The sequence below is a fragment of the Vanellus vanellus genome (assembly GCF_965231255.1).
Source record: "Vanellus vanellus genome assembly, chromosome: 18".
NCBI classification, from domain to species: domain Eukaryota; kingdom Metazoa; phylum Chordata; class Aves; order Charadriiformes; family Charadriidae; genus Vanellus; species Vanellus vanellus.
In genome coordinates, this window is record NC_138923.1 from 11,692,053 (window position 1) to 11,710,588 (window position 18,536).

Genomic DNA, 18,536 nt, shown 5'->3' on the forward strand with positions numbered 1-18,536 from the left:
ATTAACAAAACACTTTTAAAGATCTATTTGCTGAAATTTCAGCATGTAATGAGAAATGAATACCGGATAATGACAGTAGTTTTCTGTCGTAGTTCATAAAATTATTTCGATATAGAAAAATCAACACGTATTTTTTAAAATACACATCTGCTAGATCATGAGAAAAAAACTGCTGTTGCTACTAAGTTGTTATTCTAACAAATAAAGCACAATTTTATACCTATATATGAAGAAAAGGACAAAGAGAGCAAGCTTTCAGCATCACAAACAGGCGAAGAGGTAAACTACTGTCTAGCTCATTTGACAAATGTCACCTTTCCTTTGCCCAAGGCACAGAGAAATTATGCAGCACTTGCCAACAAACAGATACAATAGCCCACTGTGTGATTTTATTTTATTTTTCAATGGAAAAAGCACAGTTAGCCGGAAGATGCATTTCTATCTGGAAGTATTCAATTTATCCTTAAGAGCAGAGGGAGGAGAGAAGACAGTTTGTTTTATTTATTTAATTTATTTCATAAGGCACTTGGAATAACCGTACTTTGCCAAAGTGTGTCTGCGTTCCAGAATCTCCGGCTATTCAAAAGCCGTACTGGATTTAGTACTCAACAGATTTTTTCACAAGTTACTAAAACGGATGAAAATTGGCTTCTCCAAGAACAGCTCCTTTTTTTGAGTTTTTACAGATGGAGTTTGGAAGGCCTACGGAGCCCTGCGATCTGAAAAACGGAGACAAAGGAAGAGGCACTGGGCTCATACAGCCAGGCTGGAGTGAGACATCATGCAAAGCAACTCCAAGGCGTAATTATTAATTTTTTTTCTATACCCATTGCCAGGCTAACCGTGCGCACAGCTCCTTGTGAGCAAGAATATCTGTGAGAGGTGCCAAGTATCTCTATTGAGATATTATCCCGTCCTCTACCAGGTCTCCTCCTTCTTTTTCAAATGGATAGATACCGTAACACGCGTGCCAACGATTGCCTGGTACAGATACGGGGCAGAAAGTTTCTTGATCAATATGAAAAAATATATGCTAGACTGTTTCTTCCTAGATATTGCTTTGGTGCCGTCTATGCAGTATTCAAGGGTAATTTTCAGAAACCCCTCTAACATATGCATATGATGTGCAAACAAACGTACATGTTGACTTTTAAAATAATTGCTTATTCACTAACACATTGTACTGCAATCCTGTACTTTATTTAGCAATATAAAGGGCATAAAAAAAGTCATCTGTAGCCAGGATGGTAAGGGGAAAAAAAAAAAAAAAAAAAAAAAAGGGAAAAAAGAGGTCCTGCATATTCCATCTAGCTTCTCATGAAAAAAGCGACTTCTAAAATTACTTCCCATTGACGCTGGAAAAAGGGGGAAGTTACGTAGCACACTAGTCTAATTTTTAACACACAAAGACATAGAGGATCATTATCACGTACACAAGCCCTAGTGGAAGAGTATGTTTGATGAGTATTTCCAGAGAAATCACACATTTTTACAGACAATATAAGAACAAATATGCTAGAAACACACGTTACATTATGTGATGTAAGACTCAGCTTTGTAAATTGTATCCTAAACCCTAAGCCTAGATTTTCAAACACAGGTCTCTAAAAGAGGGACGCGAGTCAATTGACCACAAGGGCATTTGCCAGTCCTGGCCGTTCAGTGCCACCTGGAACTGAAGAGCCCACGAGAGGCAGTGCTTTCGGGGCAGGGAAACCTGGGCCCACGCGGCGCGCGGCCGCGCTGCCCGGCCCTCTGAGCGCACGGGCACGGCTCGTAAGGCCGAGGATTTTCAAGGGGATCTACAGTCATAGCTTATGTTGTCCTCCAGACACTTCTGAGGAAAGTCATCAACTGTTTCACCAGTCCTGGAAGCAAAAGCAAATGTGCTGTTTCCACTCTTAGAGTTTCTAAAAAGTCACATGAATTACTCTGAATTGTTTATATGTGAGGCTTTCTGTGAGGGCTGGGCTTCTGCCAGCTTTGTGTTAACATTAACAGCAAGTTCCTTCTTTTCAGATCCTCTGAACATTAAAATAATTACAATCTGTCTGCAAAAGCCTAAAAGAGAACTATAACTGTCAACATTTTGGTTTAATATCGACTCTGCCTTTGTGAATAGAGTCAAACTAAGGCAGTAAACTGATTAAATGAAGCAACAGGATGGAGAGGGGAACACAACGTGAGCTCGTCACTGACGGCTGAACGGAACGGAAAGTGTGCCCCAAGAGTACAAGGGATCAAATAAGACTCCCTTAAGATTTATCATCATCACGTATGCTTAATTTCAGTTCTCTCAGCACTCCTAAATTAACAGGATTATTTAATTTTTAAGCATATGAATGAATGTATAATTGCTTGCACAACTTGGCTCTAAATCATAAAACTATATATAGTTTCAGAAATGGTGAGAAAGACTTACCTCCATCAAACTTAAATGTATTCCAATGAGGTAGGGCATTGGGGCACTGCAAAGAGGAAAAAAAAAAAAAAACCAACCTCGCTTTACATTCTCGTAACACTGGATTAACACATATGACTTATAAAATTAGCTACAGGAAAAAAGCAGGGTACTGGATTAGATTTTGCTTTAAAAAATAATATATATATATATATAAACAAACCACACGCGAACAAAATTTTACTCCATATTTGAAAAACCATTTTTATTATGCAATATCCTCTCACTACTGTGAGGCTAATTTTTTTCAGCACCAGAATTTCTAAGTGACTAAGTTAAGACAGGGACATAAGGACAGCTATTAAATATATCTATGATACTGGGGTCTTTTTTAAGAAAAAAAACCAAAATGGGTTATTACAATATTCAAAAAAATACCTAGACTTTTTCTGAGATTTTTCTTTAGAAAAGCTGATCCTGTTACAGATTGAAGTGGTTAATTTAATGTACACCTATCACCCGGTACTACAAGTTTTAAATCCTTTGAATATGGGTCCAGAAACATTTTAAATAATTTAAGTATAAATCTTGAAATGTTTAGATTTACAAAAGAAACATGTAAAAATTACTGTTGAGGATTCTGACTAACTCCAGAGTTACTGGGATATATGCTGATACCAGTATTCCCTTCAGAACGCAAAACTTCAATCCACCAAGAGGCTCTTGGGCCAAATTCGTAGCCTCGAGCAGAGGTGCGATACTGCTGTTACCCAACAGAACGCTAACGGTTAAGAGAAACATTGATCTTTTCGGTCTCCTCTTCCACGATGTTAGCAAACACCAACATGGACTATACAACACAAGAAGAATACTGAACGGAAGTTGTGTCTTTGTGTATACGGTATTTCTAATATTAAGCTTATTACAGGACTCCCACTCGACTCGTGAGGGAAAGCTTATATTTGCACTGCTTATTAGAACACATCAAAGAGGATGCCAAAGCTGCTAATTGCAAATATGGCATATACTGCCTGTTAAACGGAAAGCGCACAGACAGACACAACTTTTAAAATAGAGCTTCATTTCATTTTGGATACAGAAGCTCAAAGAGCTCATTTTCAACTTCAGATGAAAAAAATGAGAGAAATGTCACTGTACTGCCTTGGATTAAAATATCTTCCGTATTGCTTTTATAAACCGGTGCCTACTGCTCCGTAAGAGATGTACAGTGCTGAAAAAACTCTTGCAAGACACCAGAGCAGCAAAAATTACTCTGGTTCTCATTTTCATAAGAAATACCTTTTAAAAAAACCCCATATATACTGATGTGCATATTAATATTTATTATGTTTATTAATATACCCCCTGAAATTCTTCCTCTGTTGTCGGATGCCGCTCCAAGAGATGGAAACGGCCTCTGCGTTAGACGTTCTATATGAAAACACTTTGTTTCTTTTTGAAGACATCAAACATACATAACTTCAAAACCCCCTCGGGAGTTCATGCGCAGAAGCCCGAAGGGCCGTGCACCGCAGTGTGCTGAACCCCCGGGCTGGCAGCAACGCGCCTGCCGAGCTCCACCCAAACCGCACCTTCGCACCCATCGCCCCGCGGGACTGCTGAATGGGAAACCGACTTGGTACAGATCCTGAGGGTTCCGCTTCCCTGGGAATTCCACAGATGAGAACCAGAACATACATCCAAGTTCTTGGAGAGAAATTTTTACCATACAACATGATACACACTTATTACTTACGGATTGCTGCTCAACTGAGGAGTATTTTTATTTGTCATTTTGCATGTTTTATTTGCGACAAACGCTATCTCTTTCACCCACATCTCTTCATTTCCAATGGCCACGTTCCAGGAGCAAGAAAACACCCAGCAATTTTATATTCAAAGTATAAACCATTGGTTTAGCTGCCAGCTGCACAAATGCTCAACTTCCCCGTGAGCCTGGCTACGCTGCTCCAGGCTCCTCCGGCATGCGCCGAAATGAATGTGTTTCTAATTAAGTAGTTTCATGAACACGACAGCTTCAATCTCAAAAATACAAAGTCTGAACCTCGGCAGGAAGTCTCAAGACTGCAAATGTCTCATCTAGTGGAACCTTGGCGAATGTAATGAAAGGAAGCAGGAAGAGTGCAGTATTCCAGAAAACCAGTCGTTTATTAACGTGTCCGAAAGCAGAGCCTGTCATCAAGCACAGGAAAACCTGAACCTGTAAAAGTTAATTAACTGTATCGTGTCCATCTTTCAATCCCCCAGTTTATCAACAAAAGAATAATAATAACGCCTAAATCCTTAAAACTGTGCACCCCCAGAAAGATTTTAAGGAATGAGAGGAAAGGTGTGGCTTAAGATACGTGGATCAGCTTCGGCTGCATTGAGTCGTCTTTTCAATTTTCTAGTGAAAGACATTACATGTAAAGGCGATAGAGCGCGCACAACTGTTACGCCGACTGCACCAAGGCTACAGTAACCTGACTTTAGCAGTGTTTTGAAAGCTGTTACTTCTTTAAAGTTGCATTACCAAATGTTAAAGGACTCCAGTCAGGCGCCTACTGGGCACAGCCTTAGACAGGAGAACGCAGGAGGAACAATGTGATACTACGGAACTACAGAGCGGGTTTAGCGCACCCACTGACGGAGAAAACGGCTCCGGTTTTGCTGACTGATATGAAAAAGGAAACTTCGAAGCCGTAATTTGTTAAAGCATAATGTGCTGGTTTTGCAAATATGTGTGTTAGTTTTACGAATAGTTGCAGCAATTTCCACAAGGGAACGAGGCAGAGCCCAAAAGATGATGTCGGGTATTTCTTTGAGAAACACGTAACGCACGGGTGCAACACTGGATGGCGGGCAGTGCGCCGCGGCACTGGCGCAGGGAACGGCAAGCAGACGGGACAGGCTGTGAAGGGCTCCGGAACATGAAGAGCACGTTTGATGCAGAAGAGAAGATGGGGAAAGTAGAAGGTAAATGAAGAAGGTTGACAAAACCGTATGAAAATAGTTCCTGTAAGAACTTTATCAAGACTGCTTTATCAAGCAATTGCTTGGCTTAGAGAAGTGAGAGGGAAACCGCCGGAAGGTCAGAGATGGGCAAAGCTGCCTGAAGCGGTGCAGGTGAACAGGCCACGTTTCAGACGTGCAGCAGAAGAAACACACATCATTTAGAAATGGATTAGATCTGAAGACTAACAAAGAATTTCCCAATTATGGGAATATGTGAAAAGAAATTAACTCAGTTTTACGCACAAAAGCCATCACTTGTAACAACTGAAAGACAGGACGGAGGAATGGCAAACGGGAGGCGTCTACACACGTCCCAGCAGAGAATCAAGGGACACAAATGCAGGTTTTGCTGTGTGTGAAAGGTGACAAGTGTGGAGAAAAGGAGATTTGTGAGGCACCTGTGGAGCACTTGTTTTTGAAGGTGCATTTGTCTGAAATTTGTTTATTCAAAACTGCTTTAAAATAACCGTTACTGTTCATCAACCAAATGGGGACCTTAAAGCATCTTCTCCACAGACAACAAAAATGAAATTATCTGACTACCTATTTTATCAAAAATCGTTTTGTTTGTCAGAACTGACATTGTTGATCAATGACACATGAACAGCAAAGCAAAAGCAAAGATATTTTAAGGATAATTCACCCTGATAGCTCCTTATACTCCCAAAAGGTTAACTAAGCAAACACAAATAACATCAACAAAATGTAATTCTGGTAAAGAGCATGTATATTTCCAATAAAATCTACTAGAGAGATTATATTCTTCTGTCATCACTTAATCTAACTGAAAAGGAAACACACCTAAATGTAAATGTTGAAGGTTCATGTCGGGCTTCACAAATTGCTTTTATCACCGTTTTTCTTTATCATGTGTTAACCATATGCCATTGCGTAAATACCCAGGTGCCACCCTGTCCCAGGGAACGCTGTGCGCCGCCTCTTCCCCAGTCAGAGCACACTATAGTAGTTCTTCCTAACTGCTCTCTCCAGGTCCTGAGACATGAAACGCTCAAGCAGTTTTTGATATTTTATCAGGTTGGATGTGTATTTCCAAGACTTTCAAGTGAACTTTCAGTACGACACACCGCGTGTATAAACAGCAGAAACGCTCCGCACAACCTTTAATGCTTCTGGCAGATTACAGACTGCCCTTCAGACCAGTCCTTACCTACTGCTTGACGCTTCATCAGTCCTGGGGCTTCGTACCACCACAGCTACTAACCACTCCAAGCTGTTCGATGGCAGCCTATATCCATTAAGTGCAAAATTAAGAAGTATCAATTTCTACTACGCATATTTACTGCTTAAACAAAATGCCTGCCTAAGTCTTTTGGAACAAAGAGAAAGGTTATTATTCCTCTTGTGCTACACTGGTTCCCAATGCAATCAGCATTATTTATAATCAAATGAGTTATATAGGTAAATATCAAATCATTAAAGTAGCAATGCATAAGCATGAATATGGATATTGTGGACTTAATGGCTATATATTGCCCATTTATTATAGTTGCATTTTTACAATTTCTTTAATTCCTTTCCTTAGGCTAACTAGAGACCTCTTAATTATGCTCCCAAGAGGTAGGCGACTACTAATTGGAAGAGAAGCAGGTGAAATAGAGGGACATTTCCTCTTAAGTGAAAAAACCCACGCTGAAAAAACACTGCAATTCACCAGAAAGCGTAATGCAAAACCCAAGGATCTCAAAAAGGTTCGCGGTTCACAGCTACGCGGGGATGCGTACCGTTTTCTCTCATCGTTCCAGGAAAATTGATTAGCTCACGTTCAGTAAGTTCATGTCTTGATACACAAATACTGACTTAACGCGTCGCACTCTCACACCAGTAGTACTTCACTCCCTAAGGCACTCTCCTGATTTCTCCTCAGGTTACTCATCGAAACGCAACAGAATTCGATCCAAAATTTATTGGGATAATTGATGCAAATTAGAAACTTGACTGCATAAATTGGAATGATGTAGAAAACATACAGCTAAGAAACCAGAAGAGCAACTACAGGAGCGCTTGGCGAGTACACAGATGTACCAGGCTAAATCAAACTGCCGACCAAGAGGCTCCTGAGGAAGGCATCATTGTTTCCCGAGCAGCAGGAGTACTCGCCCTCCGCTTACCCCCTCCACCTACTGAAAGGAGCATATTGAACTACATGCAGATTTAGAAACCAGGAGAAAGGGAGTTAAAAAAACTCCTGGAGAAAGGGAAACCTCCGCCAATAGAAAGGTTTGTTCAGCAGCTGTGCCAGGGTGCTCGAAGGAGGTGGCTCTGGGAATATATTAATGTTGGCTGCTTAGCAGTCTATCTAATATAAAAGACTGTTTTAATCACCCTAGAAAATATACTGTTGCTTCTGCTAAAAGCCCACAGAATAACCCGAGCGACAATGCTCGGGGACTTAGAGAACACACGAAGCTGTGTTACCAGGTCAGCAAAGACTGGCTTTTCGTACAGGCTAATTTTGAACACAGACACTGAGAGCAAAAAGGAAGAAAACAGACACAGTGGGAGTGTTTTTATGCCACATGAAAAACAAACTGGAAGAAGTAGTGAGGAAAATGTAATAGACTGTTTCTTTCACATCAAGAAATGTTTAAATTCCCCAAACCAAAATAGATGGACAAGATCTGGCCAAATTTAAGTAGTTGTATGTGCTTGGCTACTGATGCTTGGTGGCAGTATCTCATTGACAGTACTGGCACCTGCTGGCATGTACTTTTTTAATAAAAAAAACCCACAACACAACAAAACAAAAAAAAAACCAACCAGCACCGCTTCCTGTGTTTCCCCTGTTGTTCTGTATTCAAAGGAACAAGCAATTGTGCATTAAGGTGTGAAATCTAATGATAGGATTCCCACCAATTTCCAGTCTCCTCCACCCAAAGTCTTTCGCTGGGCTGAAAATATATCAAAGAAAGGCACCTAATTAAAAAAAAAAAAAACAACAGAAAATAAAGGATAGCACTCTTCCCCTTCCCCCCTCCCCCCCCCCCCAGTTAATCTAAATGATAGGGATCAGATGACCGAAGCCATTCCAGACACACGTACGTGGTACCACACCGCTACGACTGGCTCAGCATCCCTCATACAAAGAGCAAGCGTATTGAGAACAAACATTTTGAAGATTGAGGCCTTTGGCATTTTCAGTTTTGTAGTTAGGTACATGAATGAGGAATGCAGGTGAACATAAATATTAAGTTTAAAAAAATTCTTCCAAGAAGGAAATGGGAAGAAAATTTTCCCCCCTTCCACATTATAAGTTAAAAAAATTGACAAAGAGCAAACTGAAAAAATGAGAAACCACAGTGTTTTGAAAGTACTTGGTGTAAAATCTCATTAAAGGACCAAACGCTATAGAAAACACTTGAGCTTTAACTATGTCAGTGAAGCAGATTCATATGGAGCGTGTTTGTGGCCACTCGCTTGTAACAATACCCAATCCGCCACCTTTGCTGCCTCACTGGGGAAAGCGCCCTTCTCTCCGCCGCCGAAGGGAACCGTCCGCGCCGAGCCTGAGGTCGCTCGTACGTGAAGGTGGCCAAAAGGATCTTCGAGTGGCAGGAGGAGAGTTCCCACCTGCTCCCTCCCTGCAGAGAGCGCTATTCTGCCTTTCTGTGGTTCTGGACAGCCCCAATAGTTGTTGTGACCCCTTTCCGGGAAATACAACAAATTGCAAATTTCACAACCATGGAAGTGTCATTCCATCAGTTAGAAGTCTCCTTTATAGGAAAAGTTTCCACTGCACCTCACGCGATTAAAAGCAAGTAATCACAGGTGGAACATACTTTTTTCAAAAACTTTCAAAGATCACAAGTAATACAGTCTGTACACCCTTCTGTGATTTTCAAAGAGCAGAAGATTCAAAAGCACCGTCCAGCACAGTCCATAATGGACACAGTCAACTGAATGAACACAATATTTGGTATTCATAAGAACTGAAGAATTGTCATTACTTTAAATTTTGTTTTCATTTCAGCTCTTTAAACTTCTTATGTCAGATTTGCAAAAGAAATAGTAAGACAATAACTAAAATTAACTTAGACCCTTTTATTTTAAATAATCTTAGGTCATTTCCCTTAAGAGGCAGACGTCAATGAGCAAGAATACCACCTTAAAGCAGAGGGCAGAGAGCTGACTTCTCGGTCCTCCTAGGCAAAAATGACCTCTCTAAGTTCACGTGGCTACAAAACAGATGAATTCTATTTTGAGAAGTTTATTTATGGCACATAAGCTGTTGCTAAACTGACTTACTCAAACAATTAGAGACGGTGTAGCTACCTCTCCAGTTACAGATTGTACGTGGCTAAGGTAAGCAGATATTGTATTTATGAGCATGCAGTTACAATCTGCCCAATAATTACACGTTTCCAAATCATACTTTTCATACACTAGCTGACTCATTCGTTATATGGACAGCGTGTGACGCCATGAAAGAATTCATTCAGCAGAGCTCAATGACTTGTGTCTACATTTCCTTGGGTGCACTGCCCGAGAGTTTGCTTTTTGCCCACTTCTGCTCCCGACCGCGGGGTCTGGGCTTAGTCCCTTTTAACATGGCTTTGTCAGAAAGTCGATGAATACCTAATCTTCAAACCCGGCGTAAAAGCCTCTTGTGGCCCACATCGTTGTCCTGAAAACTCCTAGCAGCATGTACCTGAAGAAAAAGCTGGCAGCAGCCGCCTTCATGTGTTAATTACACATGCGAAGCCCATTATGCAGAGAAAGGGCACCTGCTGGCAGCGCAAATGACTGGAATCTGCCCTTCCTGTGCAGTGAGTAAATTGAAGGTTCATTTCTACAGGAGATAATAGTTTTTAGATTCCGTTCCGTGTATCCTCGACATAGGCACATACTTAACATTTAAATCATCTGCAGAGGAACAAGCTTCCTTTAAATCTACGTGTTTCAGTTCCTAGCGCTCCGCTTAAAAATGCTACTTATCCCTGCTGGTCCCTCACTCTTGCTTAACTGCAGAGGAAACGGCACACTGAACACTACCCGTCCTAAGAAAACCAGCCAACCTCCACGCTAAGAGCCCCACTTCAAATACGGTATCGGATGACACAGCGAGTTTAGCTTTTTTACTGAAAAGGACTTCTTAAAACGCTCGGGGGCAGAGGGAGGCTCTTTCCACGTTTCCAAATCATTGCCAATGAGCATTAAGCGCCACACTCCCACCGAGGGGCGCGAAGGCCAGCCGCAGAGCCGGCCAGTAAAGACAAAGGCAGTGAATCTCTCAGCCCTTTCCGTGTCCTTCAGCACTTGACTACATGACCACACAGCAGCGGGTCCACATTTCCCTTGTGCTTCCCTTTTCCTTCCAAGCCCGCAGAAGCCTCTCGTTACCCCCCACATCCCTCAGTTTAACTCCAGCCAAGCTCTGGCCGTACTAATTCCATCCCTGCGTGCCCAGGTGACAGTTCCATTAACTCTCTAAGAGGGCTTGAACGTTCAACTTCTCCAGGAAGCCTAAGGTGAGGCCACTCTTCCTGGGCAAACTTCACCTCCCTGCTACGTACACAGAGGGAAGAAAAAACCAACGGCACGTCACACAAACCCAGCGTGGGAAGCAGTAACTAAGGGCTGAGCAACTAAAATCAGCAGCATCTTAAACTTCCTCTTTGTTAATTACTCAGAGCACTCATCCACTGTTCCTGTGCACAGCAAACAGGGGAGACGGTGTTATGGCTGATGAGACTAAACTGTGCGACTTTGCACTAGAAACCAAGGAGGAAACCGCGAGACGATTTGAGGGGCACTGCGGACAGGCTTCTGAGCTGGGAACCAGAGTCCACGCCACGCGCCCAGCGGCACAGGAGCCCATGGAGCCCAGCAGCGAGCAAGGAGGCTTCTTTGGCCAGCTGGGCAGGGTGGAAGCACGGAATGGGTTGGAATGACCCTCCGGAAGGCAACCGGTCCAAGCTCCCGGTCAAAACAGGGCCAGCTTTGACATTATATGACGTTGCCAAAATTAGTCACATCGTGATAATGAATAAGTTTTTGAAAGGTCTATATTCATTCCCCTAAATACGGTAAATACCATGTTCTAAACACACACTGATAATAAACGATGACCACAGGAAAAGGAATAGCTTTCCCTCCACCCCCAACAGAAGTTCAGGAAAGCAGAAAAATGAGAGTATCTTCTCCACTGTATCCTCTACCCTTGGAGTCTTAACTCAGATTTTAACATTTAACACAAATATGCTGACAACAGATTTTAATTACACAACATGTAAGTTTCAGCATTCCATAGTAACATATTAGAGTATTTCAACGTCCTGATAGACAATTATAACTCACCATGAAAGTAATTTTTTTCTTACTTCCCAGGTTGGTTGTTTCCTTAATATGTCTATATATTTTTAGAGTAACAGTTGCATCATAAGAGGACTTAAGACTTACTAGAGAGAAATGTGAAAACCGTTATGAATCTAAGTGATATATCTACATATAGATAATACACACACACACACACACACACACACACACACATATATATATAGCCTTACCAACAGTAGTCCAATAGATGTGGGGGCAGAACAGGAATGTAAACATGCTGCCAGAACATCGGGTAGAGCATAGCAGCAGACCCATGAATGCAGGCAGTTAACTGAAAAACACATATTAAAACAGGATCATAAATAAGACAAAAACCAAGCTAAAAAGGTAAAGTTAGAAGAAAAAAAAGTAAAGAATCAATTCCGCTTTCATATCAACATGCTTTATTACAAAATATACAGTGCTCTTGTTAAGAAAACAAGAGGTATTGGTGGGTGAAGCATGACTGGTTTATGGTGGTTGTCATTCCACTGACTTTGTAAACAGCTGAGAACACGATTCATTCAACAAACAAATCCTGAAAAGAACACCCAGTGTTCTATAAAGCAACAGAAACATGGAAATGAAAACACAAAGTGAACTAAAAAATAGTAAAGGTAAATCTCACAATCCTGGTAATTGCCATCCATTAAATATCGTAAAACTACACTGAAATTATAACATGAACTGAAAAAATATTTGAGCTCAGGAAGATCCAACGTGAGTGGCGTACCTTTCTTAAGAATATATCATACTAAAGTCAGTGACTAAATTTTTATTATTTAAAAAGGGATTTTTATCTAATTGCCCTTCACCAAATCATTTGATCCATTGGATTTCTCAGTTATATTTTTAAAAACTCATTCGGAATAGTTTTGATGTTGGCAGGTACTGAATGAAAAAGATCACCACCAGCAAACACAGGTGGCAGTCAAACCGCGGGGAGAACCCGCACAGAGCTTTGGAGGAAATTACGGCTCTCAATCCTATTTCAAACGATAATTAATACTTTGGAAAAGGAGATAAGCAGGATATTTGTCACATTCACTAAGGATATTAAAATGGAAAAGGTGGTAATCCTCAATAAGGACATCTCCGGAAAAGCTGTAGTCAAAATACTGTAAGAAACGGATATGAACACACACGCACTTGGGAAAATAGAAAACAAATAAATAAATAAATCAGAACACTCATACAAATAGATACATTCAGGGAAAAGCCTCAGAGGTGAGAGGCAATCACAGCCACCCTGACAGTGTTTTGCAGTTTAGAGTGTCATTTAATCTCAAACCATGCCCAGCACAAGAACTACCATGCGCTTCACCTGTGAGACACATTTTGAAAACAATACCCAACAAAAGCCTGCCGGTTATTTGAAGGTACAACGAAATCGAGCATACAATGCTTGTCTGGACAATAGGAAGGAGAGAGAACACTGCTTACAAATACCAAAAAGAGAAATTCTTAAGGACTGAGGTCCGTGCGGTAGCCTGAAGTTGTGTGAGATTAAACTAAGCAAAGACAAATCGTGACATTAGTCCTAATTCAGTTAGATGTGGTATAACCTTAAAAAAAAAAAAAAAAAAAAAAAAAGAGAGAGAGAGACGATCCTCATTATTCTTAATTTCCATTCAGACAGACTACTGAATTATACACCTCTTCACAGGGAACCCACAACTGGTAAAGAAATGGTCTCGATGAGCTAATACAGTCTCTTAAGGCTCCATGTCAGGGAAAATCAGCTCCAGCTCTGGACGTAGTTTGGCTTATGCTCAACGCCAAAGCCTTTGTGTAATTCCAATGCAGTTTCTGTAAGTTACAGAACCTGTTTGCTGATTAAAATGCAGGTCATTAGGCAAGACGATGGAAGACAGGCACATATTTTATGTGTTATTCTTAAGCCTCTGAACAATACAGATCTGGATAAGCAATGAGAACGCACCAAGGAAGGTGGATTTGGGGGGAGAATTACTGTGCTTCTCTGCAGCGTGGTGCAGATCAGAACCACGGTGAGGTGTGAGCTTTGCAAGCAGGTGTTTGTTAAAGGCAGAAAAGTGACTATAAAAATGAACCAAAATATACTTTGCAATTTAGAGCTCGAAGCAGACACAGATTTTTAAAAATCATTTAGAACCTAAGAGCCAGTATGCCGGGTGCAAACCCATACAGAGCTTCAATGATAACTTCAGGCATAGAACTCCTCAAGTTGAAAAGCCAGGTTTTGAAACTATAGCTTGTACCTTGTTGAGAGACATTGTTACTGTGACTAAAATATATTAATAATCTGTCTGTTTAATAATGCTTTTGAGTTCCAGTAATCCCTATCACCTAATCAAGGAAAACCTAAGAAAAAGAATGGCCTACTACGCCAGATCAGAAATCCCTCCTCTCCCAGTAATCTGCCCAACAGCGCTCAACACAAATTACTAAAACCACTGATCAACACATTCATCAATAAAATTGGTATTTCCCATTTTCTCAGTCCCCACCAGCTTGCAGCTTCACTTCGTGCGCCAGTGAATTCAAATAAGTACTTTGAAAAGTGCTGCCCCATCTCTTCATTTTGAGCCCGTTCCCTCTCAGCTTCAGTGTGTGCTCCGAGTCTTGAGCATTTTGAGACACTAAATAAAAAAATAATCTCCTACTTATTGTCTAAGGGCCACACACCATTTTCTGCATCTCTATCAAGTTCCCTACCTCCATAGGATCTTTACCAGGCTGAGCGAAGAGCTCTGATCTGCTTTCCCTAACTGAGAGATTATTTTGTCTGTTTGCTTGTTCTTGTTACCCTTCTCTGTACTTTTCACTGTTTTACTTTATCATTTTTTATTTGGAGCAGAATTCCTGCAATATTCCCACTGTGGGCAAGCCGTGAACATATCTAGTGGCATTATGCCCTCTTTTTTGTTCTCTACTCCCTTCATAATAATTTCTTGGCTTCTAAGTCTTTAACTGAGTAATAAGCTGGCATTTTCATGGATCCATCTCTCTATTTTAAAATAAAGTCCATTATCTCTTTCTGAGTGGTAATAATTACTTCCGTTAATGGTTAGAAGTGTTTTCTCCCGTAAGCATTATTTCATATTTATCCATGCCATGCAACAAAATGACTGCTACGACACTGTCTCCCTTTTTTTTAAAAACTGTTTTTCATGAAGACATTAAACACGTTCCAGGACAGAGCACTGCTGGACTGCTTAGCAACTTCCAGGATTAGGAAAACTGGTAATTTTTCTCACCCTTTTAGCCGGTTGTTTACCCTCAAGAGGCTCAAACTCTCCTATGCCATAATAGCTTCAAAGAATTCAACAATTCAATCTTATCTAGATCTTTAAAGGTTTTTAAGATTCGAGGCATGGATTTCTTTTGCAAAGGTCATATTTACTCTTCCCCAGGAGCCTTCCTTTATGCGTTCCCTCGTCCTCCTCCTCATTGTGACAGGTTCCAAGTACTTCCATATAGCTCAAAGAACTGCAGTTTCTTCAAGGGAGAATGTTATCACACCCAACTTCCAAGTCCAAATACAAATTTCTGAAATCAGACCTTATTCTTCAGATTCATCTCTCTTCTTGTGTTTCTTTTCCAGAATCTATTTTGATCTTACTTTCTTCAGACCGCGGCAGCTGCATCGCGGTGTGCAGCAACGAAGCTTCGCTACGCAGAAGCTGCTCCGGGCTGGACAGTTGTCCCACGTCCCAGGACCGCAAACAAACCCTGTCTGCCTTTCTGTCCTGTCTGTTCCGTCCAGCTCTTGGCCTACATTCTTTACCAATTCTCTACCATACTGAACCATAGATAATTTGGCCAAAAATTTTCTTGAATTAGTGACAATTACCTGCACAAATAGTACTGTTTCATCTCTATTCATCTTAACACCCACTTCATTAGCTCCACAATGCCACTGAACTCTCTCAAGAAACACCGATAACATCTGGAGGCACAGTCCTGTCTGACCCTCTTTTAATATCACCTAGATTTTTCCTTTCTGTCTCCCACGGAAGCTACGCGGTCACTCCTCCCCTCAGCAAAGCTCCGCGTGGCACGCGTCACAAGAGGGTCCACAAAGCTCAAAAGCATCCCAGTGCCGACAACGGGGTTCATCAGTGAGAACGCGCAAGAATTTAAGCTACATTTGAACCACCGTCCTAAGGAAACAGCGTCTTTGGAAGCAGACGGGGCACCGCAAGTATCTGAACAAGGAATCTGTTCAGTCTTTCTCAATAAGAAAGCTCTTTATTAGCAGGTGAACATTATTTTATGATCTATACGGGATGGAAATATTAGCATGTTGGGACACTAATTAAAGCAAACGTTAGAAGCTCCAAAATCTTGAATTTATTTTATATTTACGACTCATGAAACACTACAGATTTATCCCTATCCTATTATATTTCAAGTTCTCTTTATATTATTCCTACTGGAGAAGATGCTCCTCTCTCACAGATTAGAAGAAAGGCTCAGCCTAGTTCCAAAATAAGCAGCAGAAAAAAGGGCATGGTTTCCCACTGCAGTTTTTCCTCTACAGTCCTAAATCCTTTACGTTTTCTGCTTCTGTTCTCCAAATCAAAAAGAAGTCTGGAAAAAATACTGTTTAAAAAATTAATTCTTACTTGAAAATTGCTTCTATGAGGATCAAATGGATTATTTCCCGGCACTATTCTAACACATGGCTGCCGCTGTAGAGGAGCGCACTCAGTAATGCGAGGCGGCCCCGTCCAAGCCCCCCTCCCATTGGTTTTAAAACTCAACAAGAAAAGATTAAACAGACATAATGCTCAACACTGCAGACATCTGAGCAGAACCTGTCACTTATTTTTGAGAAGTACTCCCACCTTGCTATCTGGCATGAATTCAAATAACGCACTACCATGGGTGAGCACCAGCACTGTCCTTCAACTCTGCCAAGATAAGGGCTCATAAAAAAGAAATAGCATATTTGCTGGAGACCTCACCTGATTAGCGATCGCCATACAGAAAACAAGCACTTAATAATAAGGCAACCTGAGAAATGCCCAACTGTCAAAACTCTAGGAATCCAGCATTTTGAAATCGGATTAGTTCCACCACCTCAGCTTCCTGCAGCCGTGGCGAGAGAGCGCACAAAGACAGCGACGTAAGAAAGGCACCGAGTCACTACTGCAGTTTTCGCAGTTTTGTATTTAATACTCTACAAAGCCTCGTTTGAGGAAATTAAATCAATGGGATTTTGTTGCACGTGTAAAAGTTCTAAACTGATGCTGAACTACGCCAGGCCATTTTCCAGCGCATTGCACGCTCCCTCTCCCGGCGCACACCCACGGCAGTTTCACAGATGCAGTACACGGCTACAAACGTGCAATGCGTATGGGGAAAAATGACCACTTCTGCATGTTTGTAAAATCAATTTTCTGCATGACTCGGGGCTAAAAACAAAGTAGAAACCTTAAGCCTGAGCTACACAAGAATTAGGCAGCGAAAGCGGGGCGGTTGCAAAGGCTGTCTGGAGGTGTAAACCCACCCTGGCGGGTTACGGGGACAGCACTGGAGCTCCTGGGAAGGCAGAGCGTCTACATTCGAACCAGTAGCTGTAAGACTGCTGGAGAACAAGAACCGTGCAAGCTCTCAGCTATGTTGCATCACAAGGACATTTGGGGAACAGTATGAATCAGATTTTGTCTTTTCACTTCGTGAAGCAGCCAGGGAATAAGGGGCTGTGCATCAGAGCTGCCGGTGACAGGGAAGAAGTGACACGGCGAGCTCTCAACTCCCAGGAACAAGAGAGTATCGATGTCCGAATGGTATCTTCTTGATTTGTAATAACACTCAAAAAATAACAGTAAAATTAGGTAAAGAAATTCACCTCAGTACGATGGAGCCAAACAAACGTCACAGAAATTCACAAGTTTAAGTCCTTTAAGCGCCGCCAGGCTTTGGGCAAGCGCGCTCTTACAGTGAGGGACAACCTGCTGCCGCCCCGAGCTGAGGCAGGGCTGCGGCCAGGACGGAAGAGAGACCGGGAGGCAAGGAAAGCTCTTCTGCTCCCGCGCTGCAACAGCACGCTCCCACCAGCAGGGAGTCACTCGCCAGCACGGGTGGTCCACGCATTTTGGTTCATATCTGGCTTTTCATGAGTAGTTAGAGCACAGAATATGTAAAGAAACTTAACACAAATAATTGCTTTAACATTTTCAGAAATTGTCCGAGTTTCCTTTTGTAGGAAAAAAAGAAAAAAATCCGAGACAACAGCAATAATTCTTCCACAGGTTCCATACACGTGGCTTATAAAATAGCTAATCAACAGCCCCATTCAGTTGCGTCTAAACCTTATCCAACTTAACTATATTAAGGATATTTCAAATCAAAATTTAAATTTGATATGATGTATTACAGCACAAATTCATTCTACCATAAAATACTTTCTATCCAGGACTGTTTAATTTTCTCTCTTACCTGATATTAAATTCCAGCCTTAAGTACGAAGTGTGCCATGTCTCTCAAAGTTAAAAAAAATTACCCGCAAATAGGTCCCTTCCACTTTTTTGTTAAAAAACTGGGAAATAAAAACAAAGAAACCGATCTCCCTCACCAGCACACCACCCGCACTTTACTTTGAGAATTCGCAGTTTGGTACGTTTCCAGTTACAAGGTCTTGGCTTCCGCTGAGCACAGTTTGAAATAAAATAATGCAGCTTGTTCCTACTGCTGGAACACGCAGCGCGGAGCGTGCAGGCAGGAATCGCTGGCTCTGGCCCAACACTTCAAACCTGTCTTACACTGTCACTCCAATCTTGGAGCAGTTTATATATAA

The 18,536-nt window shown here is 41.5% G+C and overlaps 1 protein-coding gene across 2 annotated transcripts in view; it reads right to left on the reverse strand.

The window, feature by feature from the left end:
• The window catches only part of DENND1A (DENN domain containing 1A), a 216,564-nt gene that overhangs the window by 95,576 nt on the left and 102,452 nt on the right, over positions 1–18,536 (reverse strand). For both annotated transcript variants that reach the window (XM_082492687.1, XM_082492686.1), the window contains exons 10-11: positions 11,941–12,041; positions 2,423–2,468 (exon numbers count right to left, since the gene is read on the reverse strand). In XM_082492687.1, the coding sequence (XP_082348813.1) occupies positions 2,423–2,468; positions 11,941–12,041 (147 nt within the window). The remainder of the gene's footprint in view (positions 1–2,422; positions 2,469–11,940; positions 12,042–18,536) is intronic.